Here is an 18,665-nt window from a genome sequence, read left to right as displayed (position 1 = left end):
TCTGAAAGTCGGAACGTGAAGTTTACGTTATAGATTTTTTTTTTAAATCTCACTGCGTGAAAAAAGTATTAGTCTGCGTGAAAAGTTTTTCCTCGTTCACTTTTATGCGGTTGTTTATGTCACATATTAAACATAATAAAAAGGTACTCCCATCATTTTTAATGTTCGATGGCCGAGCTTCCTCCTTCAATGTATGGGTGGGAGTGGTGAGTGAGAGAAGAGAAAGAGCAGAGAAACTATGTCGAGGGAGAGGTAGGAGATTAAAAAGGCGAGAGGTAGAAGCAGATTGGTAAACGAGAATGAGCATGCTGGGAAATGGGTTCGAAGCCTCCTTTGAACCCATTCCCCAGCATGCTCATTCTCCTTTAAGGAGGAGGGGAAGAGATGTGTTTTCACATTACATTGGATTTGGGCATTTGAAAAACTGCGAAAAACCCTAAGCATTCCTGGTCTAGTCAAAGGAGATGAAATGCCGCGAAAATGATTACATTAAGCGGCGGCTTATTTTTCTGTCATTCTTTCATGCATCCCTTAGAACAGTCAAGGAATTTTTATGTATTTCTTGCTACAGGTAAACAAAATTGTTCTCATTCTTTGTTTTAACTTCTTATTCATCTTCAAGAATTTATCTGCTGTCTAATCTTTTATGATGTATGTATATTTATTTTGAGAATTGTTACCCGTTCCAAGATTAAAACAACGGAAAACATTGAATATCGAGGATTATTATCTCTTGGATTTTGAAATTGTTGACAACTTCATAATCATTAACAATCGAGCCAATTGCATTTTGTCTACGGTAGAATCTGACGTCAGTAGCGTCAGAATAGCTAATATTCGATTGCTAGAAAAAGATGCCAGCTCCTGTGTGAGGGACACATCTTGACCAGACGACGTATGCATGAACTGCGGGGAATTCCCGAAATCACTCAACACCGTATTCTTGACTCCACCTGTCTGACTGTTCCAGTGACGTACCTGTTGAAATCAATAAAATGGCGTCTCGTGTCATTCTCTTGCCTCTAAAAATGCAAAACTTCCGAAGTATAAAAATCATTCTCCTTCGCCGGGATTTGAACCTGGTCAAGGCGAATGATTTTGCACTTTGGTATTGCTGTATTTTAATGCTCATCAGCGAATGACTCCGTTGAAGTTACCGTTGAGTATCCTCCGCAGTGGTTTCAATTCGCACCTCTGTTGTAAATTTTTCATTTCATTGCTATTAAATATGGAATTTATGGTTTCCCCTGTCTTGTAATCAATTTATATAGTCAATTGCCCGTTTATTTTCTTTGTCCGTGGTCATAAAATGTGGTTAAAACGGCGAGCAAAAAGTTTTGAGTTATTGCGAAATTCAGTTAAATGTTGACCTAAAAAGCGTTTCATATAAGGTTAGATTAGATTTGAACTATATAAAATCACGTGTGAATTGCATAAAAACTGTTCGTTACGTTCCCTTTTTGCTAAATAAAAAAATTGGGGAATGTTTCCTGGTCTACTGAACAGAAAAATAGTGACAATTTCAAATATAATAAGATTAGAAAGGGGTTGCTCATTATTTTGGATCCCTAAGAAATTCGACGGTTTGGGGTGAATACATTGATTTCTGGCCTGATAGTGTGATTTCCCTTGGTCTCAAATTTTGTAAAACACATTAAAGGAGGTTGTAAGAAAATATACGTTTTATTTTTGTTAGTTAAATAACTAGAAGAATGTTGTTTATTATGAATATTTGAGAATAAAATTTTGTTTCAAAGGTTTTCAATTTAATGCAAAAAAATATTGACCTTTATTTCGATGTTGTTCCTCAATTTGTCTCAGATTTCTCCAACATTGCTGATCGAACAAATATTGTCTTAATGTGAAACTCATTGGAAATGATAAAACAAGAGAGTAAGCTTTATGAACAATGGTATATTTCAGTTAACCCCCGTTTAACGAGCAAATCTCATTCTTCCAGATATCCTCTTCTGCTTTCTAATATTAACTCGCGTGTTTGGCTAAGGGAATAGGATTGAATGTGCGTTTTATGCATTAATGGGTTGACAACATACAAAATTAATTTCATATGTCCCCTGTTTTACCCCTTTCATCGTATACTCCATAACTACAGCATTTTGTCGGCATTAATCCTGTTCTTGGCGGCATGGTGTGTCAGTACAGTGGGTGAGTGCAGCATCCTAGCAGTGAGACACGGGCAACGATAGTCCCTTTGGAAGGAATACTAAATAGCCTGTTGGGAATAGTGAACGCGGGCCTGGAGTTTTTGGTTACACTTGCAACATGCCGGCTAAACGTGAAAAAGGTAGACTACCGTAACTGTTCACCTGGAATGATAAACGGGTACTGAAAATGGTCGTGTAATCTTGCACACCATACTCTTTAGTAATCATGAAAGCCAAGTGACTATATTAGGTTTTATGAATGCAACAATATTAATTGTCAGGTTTTTAACTGATAACACATCCGAAATATCCACATTATGCGGATTATCAGCGGAGCGTCAATATTGAAGAAAGACCCATTACAGGGATTTGCATCCCTATTGTCTACTCACTTCGAGTAAAATTAATTTCGCATTGTCTTTATTAGCTAGTTAATTTTAAATTGTTATTCCGTTAATATATTCCTGAAACTTAAAACCCCTTACTTAAGTTAGATTTTCTAAGAACCTCGTAATTGTATTAATTGTTGTATCCACCTCATTAATATTGCTTCATAGTTTTCATTTTCATTCGTCCTCGTTATGTCTTTTCTTTTATCCTCGATGGCATCTACTTTCAGAAAGTTATCGTCCTTCAAATTATGCCCCTCCTGATTTTGTTTAGTGCTTTCCGGAGAGTTCTAAGTAGGTCTTCGTTCTATTAGTGTCATCAAGACCATGGTGAGCGACCGGCTCCTCGCCGATCTTTTCGCTGCCCAGCATCTTCTGCTCTTCAGCGAGGGGACATTCGGTAGTGTCATCATTCAGTTCATAATTCGAAGTTTGACGCTTCTACCCAACACTCTACCTCTTGGGCGCTAATTTCTGTCATCCGTTTTCCTTAATCACTTTATTTGTCATGTTAGCCCAGTGCATTCATTCACTTTGTATAATTTCCATTGGGCCTTATTCTCTTTTTCAATCCACTGTCGTCATTATTCACCTACACCTCATGGTTTTCTTGTAATTTTTTCTCCGAATATCTCTTCTCTTTTTCCGTCATTCCATGACCATAATCTCTGTAGAGCTACGCTCTACACTTCCTTTGATGTTTCATCTGAAGTTTTCATTATCGAAAATTCGACCCCTTCGAAGCTCTCTTTGGGGTTTTCATTTATTAATTTTCAAAGAGTATTAAAGAAGTCGGCGATTGAGAAAATTATATTTATTTCCACACAAAATCCCAATTATTTTTTGTAATCTATTGGTTAATGTAGGTGTTGGATATATACTGCCTATACGACGGTACAACGATAATTCTCTGCCTCTCCTGCAATTTACAATCTGACTTCCAAAACTATATTATGTCCCTCCTCAATCCAGCATACTTCCTTCCTCCCTTCATTCCGTCCAACATCCGTATCCTATTCCTGCCCCTTCTCGTTTGCATAACATGCCCCCCTCTATCACAGTCTTCAACATCCCATTGCCTAACAAAATGTCGTGCCGCCATCTTTTCTGCTTCCTTTGGATTTCTCCCTTTCCTACCCTACCATTCCTAGCACTTCCTCGTTTATTTTCCTTCCTGTCCATTTCGCCTTTTCCATTCTCCTCCAAACCCCATTTAATTGGCCTCAGATCCATGCCTATATTTTTTCAGTTGTATCCCGATCCCTACTTGAGGTACTTTGTGGAGAGCACTTTGAGTGAGTACCGCGCCGTCGGATGGGACGTTGAACTGCAGACCCCTTGGCGCCTTTCGTTAAGAGTAGGCTATTGGCGACGCCAGGTTTCTCTCTCCACCCACCCTTTCCCATCCATCCCTAACGGCGAAAATGGCCTTAGCTGTCGGTCGCCTCCCCTAAAACTACTACCACACGGCCGATTGGGCCGTGTCCCGTAGGTGCCGTGACTCATTGTTTCTATATTGTCCATCATGGTATTCTAGGGATTAATATATAGGTGGTATCACGTTGATTTTCTCAATAATGTTTAAATGTGACGCAATCACTCAAATGGCCCCCCTACTGGGGTCAGATGCCTTTCCAGTCGCCTCACTTGGGAACAGACACGGCGCGGACTACTTTTCGTCTACCTACGAAACTACCCTTTGATCTATCTGGCATGGGTGACCCTACAAGGAGCAAATATCATAGCTCCCGTCAGCACATCTATAGGGACATCAGAATGCACCAGGCCTTCCACCACATCAATGTTGTATTCCAAGAGGGCCTAAATCCCGATAAAGTTTCATTGAGAGCAAGGGTTTGAGTGTTTATAACAATGACACGAAAAAGCATGAGCAGAATTAAAGTGTTCATTTTTGTACATGTAATGAGTTATTACCCGTTATCCGAAATTATTATTTAGGTTTACCTCAATGCATATAATTTAAGAGGAGCGAGGAGTGGTTTTCCATAAACAATGCATCTGCTAAGTAATTCATGTGTGTCATTAGATGAGCCACAAGAGATTTCTAGCCTCAGTGCTTTAAAAAATATAATTTACCTCTTCATATCCCAAAAATATGAAAGTAGGTTTCTAGATCTGACTGTGGGTCTATTGCTCGATATCTGCATTCATGAGGTTCAGTTGAGTGTTTTCTTAAAGTTCACCTTTTATATTTTGTAGGTTTCCTACCGTATAAATGATCTCGTGGAGGTCCTCGCATCCGGCGAGAGTACATACTCGTGGCAATGGAAAGGGAAAAGAGCGTCGAAGACGGCCCGGTGCGCCTCGGCCAAGAGTCACGAGATTGGACCCGGCAGGTGAAAACCGAGACGAGCAACTTCGGCGTGCCCTTCCCGCCACCCTTCGCCACCGACTTCGGCCAGCATGTTACCGACGAGCAGACACGAAGGTTTTTCCAAATGTGGAACAAAGTGAATGGATCGAGCGATGGCGGACAGCTACCCCCGTTAAATAATTTTGAGCGGTTCTCCACCCTGTTCGAGGAGCCAAGCTCGATATTCCCCATCCGCTCTTCGTCCATGGGGTTCCGCGAGAGCGACTTTCACCAAGAGTTCGTCCGAAGCCATTCTTCCAGTTGCGGCTTCACCGAGCAGACCATCTCAGTGGAGTCATCATCTTCGGAGAGCGGTAGAGCCCCTACAACGCAGACCGAGGTGGACCACAGACCCAAAGCATCGCCGGCCGAAGTCTTCCCAGTCGTGGACCGCGGGGTGCGCGACATGAAGGACGTCCCAGATGAGCCACACTCTTTTCCGAGGCCGCCAAGTTTTGGGGGCTTCCCTCGTTTCAATCCTTTTCTCGTCTCACCGCCAGCCAGTGTGAGAGGGTGCGCTGGGAACAAGATCCAAATGCAGTCGTGCAGGAGTTCAGTGGAATACTTCAGCAGTGTTGTGAACACTTATAGGTATTGCTTTCCTTATATTATGCATTCTCTGTAGGGGATTGAATGGAGAAATTTGTTTTGGAAATGGAAAAGTAAAGCATAAGTACATAAACTCCTATATATCAGCAGTTATTGCTAACACAAGGAAAATATGCTTTTGCCATATAATGCATCGCCTCTCTGGAAGGTATTGTTTGCAGCCGGTTAATTACTGCATTAGTTATTTTACATTTTTATCCTTGGATAAGTATATTGTAACAATCTATTCACTCATGCTTTATTTTGGGCAAAATGCATTTAATTTCCTTAGTTATTCTTTATCATAAAATATCCAAAAAAATAGTTTTTCAAACTGTGAAAGGAAGTAAAGTTATATTCTTTCATGTGGGCATTTGCCTGTGCCAATGATATGCCTATTTGCCACTGTTGATGATGGAATCTGTCAATGAAAAATTTGATCCTCAGAGAAATATCTATGAGAATACATTCCATGAAATTTTCTCTCTGCTCTACCATGATTGTGTGCATTTTATAATCATAAAATTACCTAAGATTTTTATATTTCTTAGTGTAAAAAACATTAATTTGAGCTTGGGGATTTTTCTTTAAGGTTTAGTGCTGAACAAGTGACACAGTGTTACCAGGACACAGGGTTTGATATCTCTGAATCAGAGAGTGAGGATGAAGAGGAAGATGGAGAAAGGAGTAACTTGCTCTCAAAAGGTAGATCAAATCCAGATTCCATCTCACCAATACACCAAGGTGAGCTGAGGCATTCTCTTGCCTTAGTGCCCTCTCTTCCACGACCTATTAGCTGTGCTCCATCTGAAACCGATGATGCAAGCATTACTTGGGATGGGCAGAGTGAAGCAGGAGACTCAAGGAACTATCCTTTGGCTCTCCTACCTCCAGAGTCTGATGCCCGCAAAGATCGTCCTTACAAGATAGCTAATGAGCTTTTGACCACTGAGAGGAGTTATGTGAATGTGCTGCACCTGATTGACCAGGTTTGTAACTTCATTTCTTTGTGGTTTCATAAGAGGAAGGGTTATGAAGGTTTGACATTAAAAATTTAGTGGTTTCAATTTTAATATGGCGATCCCAAACATGACAATTAGGTCAGCTTTAGTTCAACCAGTTATTGCCATTCATTTCATACTTGAGTCACTGAAATTATTAGTGATCATGATTGGATTGCAAACATGAAGAAGTGTTTTCAGTATCCCGTATACTTCCTATTTACCATTATTGTTTGTTATTGCTGTTTGAGGTAGTTCACAAATAATTCCATGATAGCATTGAAATAGATAAGCTTTTGGATTTATTTTATGTCGCTGAAATTTAGCAGCAATACCCCACCAGGAAATTTCAAAATATTGGGCATAAAATTACTGAATCTCATTTCTAAATATGCTCATTTTTCTTGATAAGACCATTCAATGTCATACCTTTAATTTGTGAAGTCATTTAATACTCAGTTATGCCATATGCTAATGATTAATTAATTTTCTTAGCACTGAGCATTTATTGCATCTGTTTAGGTTAATTCATTCATTTCAAGGTAGTCAATACTATATGATCAATATATTAACAGATTTTTTCTTTTTTAGGTTTTTCATTTTCGTGTTGATCAGGTAAACAGAGCTCATTCAATGTTCTCTCAGGAAATGATTCCTCAAATTTTTTCTAACATCAAGTCTATATACCAGTTTCATCATGAATTTCTTTTGCCACAACTGGAAGAGAGAATGAAGAATTGGGATCATGAGAAGAGAATAGGTTAAAAACATTATTTCTATTCTGAATAGCTTTAAATATGAATCAATATACCTTTCAAGATTTTTTGTTAAAATAACTTCCTATGGTGATTGAAACTTTTCATTGAATATAGGGGACATCATGAAGAACTTCGCTCCATTCCTTAAAATGTATTCAGAGTATGTGAAAAATTTTGACAATGCAATGAACCTCATGGGCATTCTAGCTGCAAAACACCAAAGGTTTGCAGCAATTATGGATGAGATTCATGTAAGTTTAGGGATATTCAATGAAAAGATCAATAAAGTATTTCTTTGTATGAGGTCAAAAGCCCTTCTGATGAAGTATAAAAATGTTTTAATACTATTAGAAAGAAATTTTATTTTCCATTTGGTAATTGGAAATCATTAAGTATATGATGGGCAATCAGACACTTCTTTGATAGTGCTCTATGACTGGCTTTTGGATCTTCTGGTCTTGTATATGCCATGCTCTATTGTGCTCCTTCAGGTAACACCATACTTTCCCAACCCTTTCTTTCTCTCCACCTTCGTACTTGGAGGGCACTTCTTTGAGTTTTCCCATTCCCACATCTAGTTTAGTATTCCTTAAAATGATTGACTTATAATTCCATTTTTATTTAACAAAGATGAAAACATAATGCCCAATATGACTTTTGTCAGTTCTAGAAACAGTTTTTTTAATATGTGGAACTGAAATTTTTCATGGTTATTAATAATTTAAGGCATTATACATTTTTCAGCAATTGCCTGAATGTGGAAATTTAACTCTATCTCATCACATGCTGAGTCCAATTCAAAGGGTGCCAAGATATGAAATGCTTCTAAAGGACTACTTGAAGAAGTTGCCGGAGGATTCAACAGATATTGCTGACACAGAAAGTGAGTGCTGCAAGTCACCTTAACTTTTCTTCTATCAAATAATCTTTTTAGCAATTCTTTGTAGGGTTTTCTAGTTGAATTAGTGAATGACTCTGCAGTGGAATGCCACTAGTAGTCACCACATCATTCATTAAAATTTTTTTTGACTGCATTGATTTTGTGATGTGTAGTATTACACCCAACATTTCTAACTCAGTCATGGTGTTTTGTCCTGACTGCTCAGGTCCTGAGGTATATCAGATTTGGTTGAGGAATAATTGATACAACTTGGTACAAAACGATGTATGGTAAATTCCAAAAAATATCAAGCGTTGAAATTATAAAATTAAAAAACTAGTTTCCATTTAATCACAGTTTTAATTCATAGTGTTTAGTAATTGATAAATGAGAGACAAAAACTGTAATTGAATCATCAATCTTAATAGCGTGGAGACATGATTTTGTGAAGGAATGACTTTGAATGCTGTCATTTACTTGTCACTTCTGGTTTTGAGGAGGTTAAGTTTAAGTGAAGTTAAACTCAATTCCAGACTCTTGTGTACATGTACAATCTTGTGAAGCTGAAGTTACTTGAAATGGGTAGGAATATGTTTTGGAACCTATTATTTTTTTAGATATTTATGACTTATGTTTTTGAAAGTTTTGCTAGGTTCCTCTTCTTCGGGCCATGGATACGCTAAAATTTCAATGTACACATACAAATAATGAATTGAAAAAAGTACAATAGTATACACTAAGGTGTTGCAACTGTCAGTGGTAGTAACAGTGTTTTCAATATGCTTTAGAAATTAAGAGGAGAGATACTATATTCTAACATATCGTAATGAAGAAAGATTCATTACATAAATAATGTCACAGTACCCATAGGATTCAAGCCTTACACTTGATTCTTATCATGCATCATACAGTTCCTGAGATTCAAGTATAATCGAGGTTTGAATCTCAGAGCATATAAGATTTACCTCAAGCCTTGCAACTTTTGCAATGATCTTCTGTTTCGTTTTATTCATCATGTATGTTCTTCTTTTTAGATTTCTTATAAAGTTACATGTTATATCATGTCTGAAATAACTACATTCAAAAGTTTTTATGATAAAGCCAGTTGCGTTATCATGCATTTGGTAATGTCCATTGTTTATTTTTAATATTTGATGGTTATCAAGTTTAGGTAATCCCCTGACAGAGGTGCCCAAAAAATGTTTACATCACACTGTCTGAAGGTACCCAAGTGTTCCTTTTTACTTTGGTATCTTTCTTGGTAGCACCAATAAGTCATAATACCTTCATTACTGTGAGAGTAAACAAATACCTTAGAACTCTTGCATTAAAAGGTACTAGCTCAGTAGTTACAATGATTTTTATTACAATTTAGGATGAATTTCTCTTTATTTTTTATATCTCCTCAATTTCTTTTGAGTGCATGTGGCATACAGTAAACATGAATGAAAAAGGTAAAAGGTAGAATGGCTGTGAATGATGAATCAACGAGGTGTATACTGCTGAATGGACAAATCTGATTGTTATTGGTATCTATATAAAGTCACAGAATTAAATATGGAATATATTAATTTTATTAAGTTTAGTATACATTTTAACAGACACATAATTCTCTATAACTGTCATTATAATTAATGCATACATGATTGATGATTTTAGCTCCAGGCAACAGTAGCTACAGTGAGTTTTGCGCTGCTTCTTTGGTTGAGCAATGTTAATGCTCATTTCTTAGGTATGTAGAGATAGTTAGGGTAGGCAGGCTACATAGGTGCCTACTATGTCATCCTATCAGGCATTGTGCTGAATGATTTTAACCACCTGAATAAAACCTAGCTCATACCTACTCAGGGCTTAAAGCCCTGGAAATTGAAAATACATAGTTGATGTAGAGGATGAATATTTTTGCAAGTTGTGCTATGATGACTCCCTCCAAAGCTGTCGGCTTAGTAAAATATATCTGATGCAATATAAAATTAAATATGTTTTATAATAAGAAAGTTATGAGATTCATGAGAAGTAGAAAAGCTAAGTTAAACATTTAAGTTGGAGGGATCAAAGCAGAGCAGGTTAAGTAATTCTTATATTTGTCTAGTATTTTAGGGGAAAATGATATGGCAATGGTGCATAACTAGGAGAATAATTGTGTTAACAGAATACTATACTTGAAGAAGAGAATTGAGGACATGTGCACTGAGTAAAATTTGAAGAAAATAGTACTAATGGCTTAGATAATAGAGCATAGGGGTCAATGAGTGAGAGACATGTTTTCTGTGGTGAGAGGATAAGCATACATTTGAGGCTTCTGAGATGTGTGCGTAGTGGATAATGGAGAATAAGTTGGATGAGAGGAAGACAAGAACTAAAGTTTTTAATGGGATGGGCAAAGAGAGCAAGTTGCTAGATGAAATCAAAAGGAGGCTAAAAAGTGAGAGAGGAAATAATTGAAAGGCAGTGTGAACGTGATGAAGGCTGTTATAGAAGGGAAAGTGTTGTGTAAGCAGTGTAGAGAAAGGAAGACAATGGGCTTTTTAGGGCATGAAAGCTGGCAGGAGCTATGAGGAACTAGAGAAGTAAATAATTTAGGAAAAACAATTGGAAGTTCTCATGATGCATGGAAGATAATAGTCAAAGGTATTATTGAAAACCTTCCTCTCATTAGTGGAATATAATGAAGGAATGAATGTGATATAATAATTAATGTTGATGTTTCACAGTAATTGATGTTATTGTTGCTCGTACATTGGCAGTTGTTTTCGTTTATTTATAATAGAGAGGTGGTTTACCATGTCATTCTAACATTACTCATTCAGTATGTAACATTGTTTGAATATACAGAAGACGTTCAGAAAGTTCAGAAATGGTTAAGGTTATATTCTGAATGCCTATAAATGTATGTAATCTCTTATCAACTGGATATTTATCCTTGAATCATCTAATTTATATTATTGCATAAATACTCAAATTTATATATTAAAGTTAAGTGCCAAAGTAATATTGTATATATGTAAAAATAAATTTTATAAAATTGAATTGTACTTCATTATGCTGCAAAGATATGGCCTGTGTAAGCATAGAATTTAACTGCTATTTCCAAAAGAATCCTATGAATATATATTTTGTGGGTGATAGTTGCTTTTCATGATTATGACTGAGTTCAGCATTTCTGCTCAAGAACTAGAGGCTTCTTGGGCGAGTGGATATGAGTGGCCTCCCCTCATACCCATTCACCATGTATATAGTTCAAAAGATATGAGTAATTATCAAGAAATGATATTACCTATATATTTAATGCTTAAAAATATCATCCTCCTAAATTAGAAAAAATGAGACGCGTTGATTTTCATCAAATGATAATACTATTGTGCAATGTAAAAGGATCTGTGAGGACTGTAATAATCAACTATGCTTAATTCTAAATATTCATAAAATGTCCATTTAATGTTCATTTTATATTATCTTAAAAAAGTTAGGAAGCCAGTATATATTAGGGATTTGAAATAGGTCACTTTTGAATTCCTCTACAATGTTATAAGTAATGGTATCCTTGAGTATTTTGACATTGGAGAGAAGTTCAAAATAATCGATTTTAATTTTATATTGGCTTTAAATTAGTGTGTGAGTGCATTGTAATTTTCTTAGTCTGAATATGATTCCATAAACTTGAGGAATCATTTTATATTCCCCAAAAATCCTAAATATAGTGGGTTATCCCAACTGAGTTTCTCTTCACTTGTTTAAGATGCATTGCTTTTTTCTTCTTGTCTGTGTTTCCTACTGTTGGGACCAATATTTATTTTTAATATAAACTATGAATGCTTAGGAAGTGCTTACCTTAAGATTTATTGAGTGTGAATGGCAGAATATATCTTACACAAAAATGTCTTTTGTTTGTGTTATTGCAGAAGCTCTCCATTTAGTATCTACTGCTGCTAACCATGCTAATGAGGCCATGAAAAAAATTGACAAATTCAAGCAGCTGTTAGATATTCAGGAGAGTATAAGTGGCGTTGTTGATCTGGTTAGCCCTACAAGAGAACTCATTAAGGAGGGAAAGATCGTGAAAATATCTGCTCGTAGTGGTGATCACCAGGAGAGATACTTATTCCTGGCAAGTTTTTTTATATATTTTTCCTTGCAGTTGCTTTTTTAATGTAGTACTAATCTGTACAAATTTGGTATCTGCTAGATTGGATTTTAATGTTTTAGCTTTGAAGACATTCTACGATTCATCTTTTCTACCATTCACTTACTTAACCCACAAATGAAAGTCATCATTCAATGACTGATATTGACTTGACTACATCATATTTTCTTTTCCTACTTTATTATTATGCTCTTTATCTGGTTTGTGGTGAAAAGGCTCAAATGATATCTAAATGGCTTCTTGGAAAATTGGGTATGTCAATCGGAAACATATTGCATTATACAGCCACATTAGGAAGGATTGAGAACAGTGGAAGACCAATTTAGTACATTTAACTTCCTCTTCTAAGCTAGCTCAAAAGGGTACATAGTTAGCATCTAAAACAATTGCTTACTTTTGTATTAATCTGATGACAGAATTCATATGGGGTTATGTTTGGGTTGAACATAGGAGTATGATATCGTACACAGCATTCATTGTAATCAATAAACAAAAATAACTTCCAAACTCTTTCTCTTATGCTCTTGGAGGCTCTCCCCATTACCTCTGCTTCCCTTTGACAGCAATTAATGTGACTCCTCTCTTGCAACTATCAAATCCGCTTTAAATGTGATCATTTGTATTCGTTGCAAATCCTGTCATCTTAAATTTCATGTTTGAATACTTAAAATATAGAAAAAAATAATTATGAAAACTCAAGCAGTGAAGTTATGCCCACAGTTCTACAAAAGAAAGAGACTTAAACTGTAAGCATTCCATTTCCACCTCATCAACTGATCTCCCAATGCATATACCATGATGTATATAGTTGAGTCACCAGGATTCTTCGGGGAATTTGCTAGTGTACCGAAAGGTTGCCGTTCGGCATGTTGAATTATTTTGAAAACAGAATTTTTATGGACTAATGGACCATGCCATTGATGTTTAGTAGACTTAGGCATACGTCAGCTAATCTATGCAAAAAATATGCTAAACCCGGTCACTGTGACCACAGACTATTTAAAGAATATGATTGGAGCTAATTCTAATTAAATTGGATTGAAATGACAATCTATTAATCACATATTATTGCTTTTATTTGTTTGCATTTATGTACTAAGGTTAATGAAACAAATGATAGACTGGCTAAAACTCTATGTTAAATATCTACTGTTATACTTCAGAAAAGTATAACATACATCCTTTAAAAAAATATTTGTGTAAAAATGCATATTTCTGTCAAAAATAATGATACTTTAAATAAGAAGCAGTTCATTTTGATTTACGAGGGTCATCCGGAAAGTAGTACCCGTTCGTGAAATAAAGACACAAAAGTAAATATTAACAAACATAAAAAATTTTATTTGAAAGAGGATACTTTAAACTACTTCTCAACATAATCTCCAAGCAAATTAAGGCATTTGTCATAACGTGTGACAAGTTTCTGTATTCCTGCTGCATAGTCCTTCGCCGCCAGCTCATTGAGATACGCGAGGGACCCATCTTGCACAAATTTTTGCATAATGCAGATGGTGTTTAACAATTTCATGAACAATTGTTCGAGAAACATTGGGAAAATGCTCACAGATGTCATCAATTGTGACGCGCCGATCGTTCCTCACGAATTCGTCAACTGAGCTCACCAGTTGGTCTGTAATGACAGACGGTCTCCCCGAACGCTCATCGTCGTGTGTGTTCCCCCTCCCCATGTTGAAGTTGCGACACCACCGCCGAACAGACGACTCGTCCATTACATTGTCTCCATACACCTCCTTTAATTGGCGATGAATATCACATGGGCGAACGTTTCTTGCATTGAGGAATTTAATCACTGCCCTCACTTCACAACTGGCGGCGTTCTCAATTTTTTTAAACATTGTAAACAATCACAGAAACAACACAGGCAATGCTAGCGTCACGCAACTTGGCTCAGAGAAGGCAGACAAGCCACTGAAGCTATCTGACCTCGTCCAGCGGCTACTCGCGTCGTCAGCACTTCATGCGGCACGAACGGGTACTACTTTCCGGATGACCCTCGTAGTTTTGAGGAACCATAGGTGTTTTCACCAAAATCATCCATCATATTAAAGAAGTATTGAGGAATAAGAGCATGAGAAAGGAGTTTTATATTACCTCAGCCAAGCTTTTCTTTGTCTGACCAAAGAATTACTCTTGGAAAATTGCAAAATCATCACATTTAAAGGTAAAAATTAAGAGTTGATCCAATTTTTTCTTGCACAAACTTCACAGCGTAGAATCTGATGGCAACTAGTCAAGCAGTTTTAACGTTAATCAAAGAGTTCTAAATTGGCTCAATCTTGGATCCACTACTCTCTAATATGTCTACATAAATGATTGTTGAGAAAAATAGTGTGTGCCATTCACTTTTTGTGATAAAATTGTTCTCTTTTAAAATACCATCATTGAACAGAAACGCCTAGAAAAATTAAGTTACCATGGCAAATATTTTGCCAATAGCAAACTTGAATATGGCAAAAAACTAACTATATCATTACAACCTTTTAAAAAAATTTCATCTCAATTAAATGAAGGTATTGTACTGCTTGATAATAAATCAAGGCCTCACTTAGTTATAGTGTATGTAACATAAATACATATCGCAAATCTTAATGAAATTATTAGAATTTTCACGTGAAATTGAATTCTGTTCTGTTGAAACGGAGGGCATCTATTGCCTACACACAAATTTATAAATATTAAAAAGCCACTAATGTTACTCATAGTTTGAATTTAAGAGAGAATCGGAAGCATGCTTCATACCAGTCAGAATTGTAAATCTAATCTATATATTGGAAAGATTACACATTATGGTTGGGGGCCTGGAAGTTCAGTGGGTAGAGTACTGAGCTGCTGACTGGAGGGACTGGGTTTGATTCTTAATCTTTAATCCCAACCTGTGTGATTTTTTGGGTACCAGATCTTCCTAGAAAAAAATTGGTGGCACAGATGGAACTGGCTCACCTACCCTGTTGTGTGAATTCCATGCTTTGTTGGAATCAGTACTTGGTGAGCTCTAAACTCATATACTAAACTGACCTTTGGGTTTATAATTATGGTTTTTGGTTATACCCACTGATTGTGCTAATATTTTAGGTGGTCATGTATATAAACAAAGCTCAAGACAATGTAAAAATTCAATTAGTAAATATAGAAGATTGTGGATTCACAGAAACTCGCAAGAATTATCACTCTATCAGCAATAATTTTAATATTTTACCATACATTTTAAGTCTATGATACTTTCTCTAAAAAATGTGGAGTTATTACTAAGGCTTGCCATTGAATTTATGATTTATTAATGATACAGTTTTCCTTATAATTATGAAAGAGTAATATATTTTTTTGACTATGCTTCTTTCTTAAATATAAAAATGTACTCGTAGTGGCTATGTAATAACCCATACTTTTTATATAATTATACAGTGAATATATGCATAAAATATGACCAAATTATTACTGTTCAATTGTAAGACCACTTTTAATTGGAAAACCTTCAAAGTGAACAGAATTTCTGTTTATCAATTGTCCTTCACATATGTAAGTATAGTAAAACAATGAGCTACTAAAGTATGTGCACATAGATACACCTTTGAAAATCAAAACTTTTCACACCCCTGATAAATATTGTGAAAATATTTCATCCTGTTACAACATGTAAAGCCCTTGGCAGGTGGCATCTTTCAGGTTAAATCACACTGAAGTAGACTGCAGAAGAACTAATTAGTGATAAAATGTGGTGAGTGCCTATGAAGAGCAGTAATTGTACCCAATTTAGAAACACACCTAATTATGTACTGCATGGGCTGCCTTTACCAAATTTAACTCTGTTTATTTTTAACAATTGTTTTTGTAAATTTTTTGTGATGATTTCATGCCTAACCTTTTGTTGTTATAAGTCATTCTCTTTGCTACAGCAGTTTATTTCTTTTGCTTTTCAGTTCAGTGACATCCTCTTTTTGTGCTCTCCAAAACTACTTACTAATAGAGTAATATCTGGACCTATGTATCGCTTAAGAGCCAAGTTTAATGTTGACAACATCCAGGTACTTGAAGGAGATAACCTGGAAACTGCTAACACTTTTTACATTCGAGACACTCACAAGAATGTTGAATTATATACTCAGTAAGTTAAGCAAAACATTATTCCTCCTAGTTTAACTAGAGCCTTAAGCCATAACAGAAGAGATTGTTTAGTTCTACTAGTCGGGGACCAGCTTTCAAATTTATGGATGACAGAAGAGTGAAATAAAAAATAGCTGGCTGAGTGCTTAGTCCTGATTCCTTAGTCCTAAGTCCTGATCAATAAGTCAACTTCATCTGGAAAAGAAGCCATATTTTTACTCTCGTTTGACTCTTATTAATGAGGTTTTTCATACATTTTTACAGTAGTTATAAATTGTAGTTTCTAACTGGACATGTGGTACTTGAGATAACCCTTTTTTAAATACTTCTACTTATTGACTACTAAGTGATGTCTTTATTTAGGACTGAAGAAGAAAAGACTTCATGGTTAGACGCATTGTGGAAAGCAAGCCAAGAGCTTTGTCAGAGGAAGTCCTCATTAAAAATTGGTGCCGACAATATTGCACCCATGGAAACTGAAATTGGGAAGCGTGCTCCAAATTTTATTAAGATGGATAGTGTTGCCAAATGTATGGACTGCTCTGCAAATTTCAGTGTTATGAAGAGGAAACATCACTGCCGTGCATGTGGTTTGGTTTGTATCTATTATAATTATATATTTGGCTTGGATAATTAAGTTACTTCAGTGCCACATTTTACTATAATGATTTCAATGGGTGTTCTCTCAATGTTCTATTAATATTATCCTTTTACTTTGAAAGGTTGTATGTGGAAAATGTTCAAACCATAAATTCCAACTTCCATTTGAAGATAATAAGGCGTCACGAGTATGCCGTCAATGCCACAGTATTTTGTCCAAAAAATCTCCCAATCAAAGCCCATGTCGGAGTCCAGGCATAGATGACGTGGGAAAGGAAAATATAGAAATATCTTTTAGCCGTGGAAAGGGTGTTCTGGAGGTAAGAAAACTTAACCATTGATTGGATAAAGGTAAATTCTATAGAAGCATTTTTTTATGCTGAAATGGTTAGGGAATATCTTAATGCAAATGTTTTCATTAAGTTATATCCAATGTTTTTTTAACAAAGTAGTTTCCTTAAATGTTGTGATCTTCTTGCAGCGTGGTGACGAAACAGGATTTAGGATCTTTAGCAATTATTGAGACGACATGTTCAACTTAACGTGGGGCCGGAAGTGACGTTTAAAAAAACGACTTCCTACTTTTATTCTACAAAAACAAAAACAAACACATACAAACATCGCTCAAGCCAGCCCAAAAGAGACAATGTTACCAACCTTGTACAAAACAACAGCAACTTGATTACACATATACAACACCCTCACTTAATCTAGTTGCCCCAGACATTCACATCCTTCATGCAGTTAAAATGTTTCTTCTTAGATAAACTTTTAGTTAGCATATCTGCAGGCATCTCATGTGTTGACTTAAATTTCACAAACACTTTACCATCTGTCACAGCTGTTTTTACAAAATGGAACCTTACATCTATATGCTTAGATCTTTCCTTTACATCAACACAATTGGCATTCTTAACTGCTGACTGATTGTCATTATACATGCACACAGATTCTGTGCCAAATATTTTTCTGCAATCCTGTTTCAAAATTTCCCTCAGGATTCGACACAATATAATAGCTTTCTTGGTACAAGCAGTTAGGCTGACATACTCTGCTTCCGTTGTGGATAAAGCCACACAGGATTGTTTTTTACTTTCCCATGCTACAGCCCCTTTAGCAAATTTAAAAACATACCCTGTACGAGATAGTCTATCAATCTTATCACTGGCAAAATCTGCATCAGCATAGCCCTCAAGGAACCCACCAGATTTTGAGTAGGCAAGGCGATACGTTGATGTGCCCTTTAAATATCTCAAAACCCTTTTTGCCAACTTCCAATGTTCCATATTAAAGCTATTATTAAACTTACTTAATTTTGAAACAGCAAAAGCAATGTCAGGCCTAGTACAGGTCATTGCGTACATTAAACAACCAATTAATCCTTGATAAGGTACATCAGGACATTTATCTGGATCTCCAGGAGCTACATCCAACCCAACTTCCATGGGTGTAGAGGCTGCACAAGCATCAGACATGTTAAACTTAACCAGCATGCTTTTGATGTACTCTTCCTGATCCAGTTCAATTCCCTCACTGGTTCTAGTTAACCTCATCCCTAGAATACTTTTGGCCTCTCCAAGATTTTTCAGCTCAAAATGTTTTTTTAATGATGAAACTAACTTGTTCACAGTGTCACCATTCTTA

The 18,665-nt window shown here is 36.2% G+C and overlaps 1 protein-coding gene across 1 annotated transcript in view; it reads left to right on the top strand.

Moving 5' to 3' along the window:
• LOC139685722 (FYVE, RhoGEF and PH domain-containing protein 2-like) overlaps window positions 1–18,665 on the top strand; it is a 97,107-nt gene that overhangs the window by 66,724 nt on the left and 11,718 nt on the right. Inside the window, exons 2-10 of the mRNA XM_071582755.1 lie at window positions 4,775–5,519; window positions 6,109–6,505; window positions 7,109–7,277; window positions 7,390–7,526; window positions 8,020–8,158; window positions 12,058–12,263; window positions 16,238–16,422; window positions 16,785–17,016; window positions 17,144–17,341. Of these exons, the coding sequence (XP_071438856.1) occupies window positions 4,840–5,519; window positions 6,109–6,505; window positions 7,109–7,277; window positions 7,390–7,526; window positions 8,020–8,158; window positions 12,058–12,263; window positions 16,238–16,422; window positions 16,785–17,016; window positions 17,144–17,341 (2,343 nt within the window). The 5' untranslated portion in view covers window positions 4,775–4,839. The remainder of the gene's footprint in view (window positions 1–4,774; window positions 5,520–6,108; window positions 6,506–7,108; window positions 7,278–7,389; window positions 7,527–8,019; window positions 8,159–12,057; window positions 12,264–16,237; window positions 16,423–16,784; window positions 17,017–17,143; window positions 17,342–18,665) is intronic.

The sequence above is a fragment of the Hetaerina americana genome, unplaced genomic scaffold, assembly GCF_022747635.1.
Source record: "Hetaerina americana unplaced genomic scaffold, ioHetAmer1.1.p SCAF_12, whole genome shotgun sequence".
Classification (NCBI taxonomy): domain Eukaryota; kingdom Metazoa; phylum Arthropoda; class Insecta; order Odonata; family Calopterygidae; genus Hetaerina; species Hetaerina americana.
This window is presented reverse-complemented; position numbering and strand designations above follow the sequence as displayed.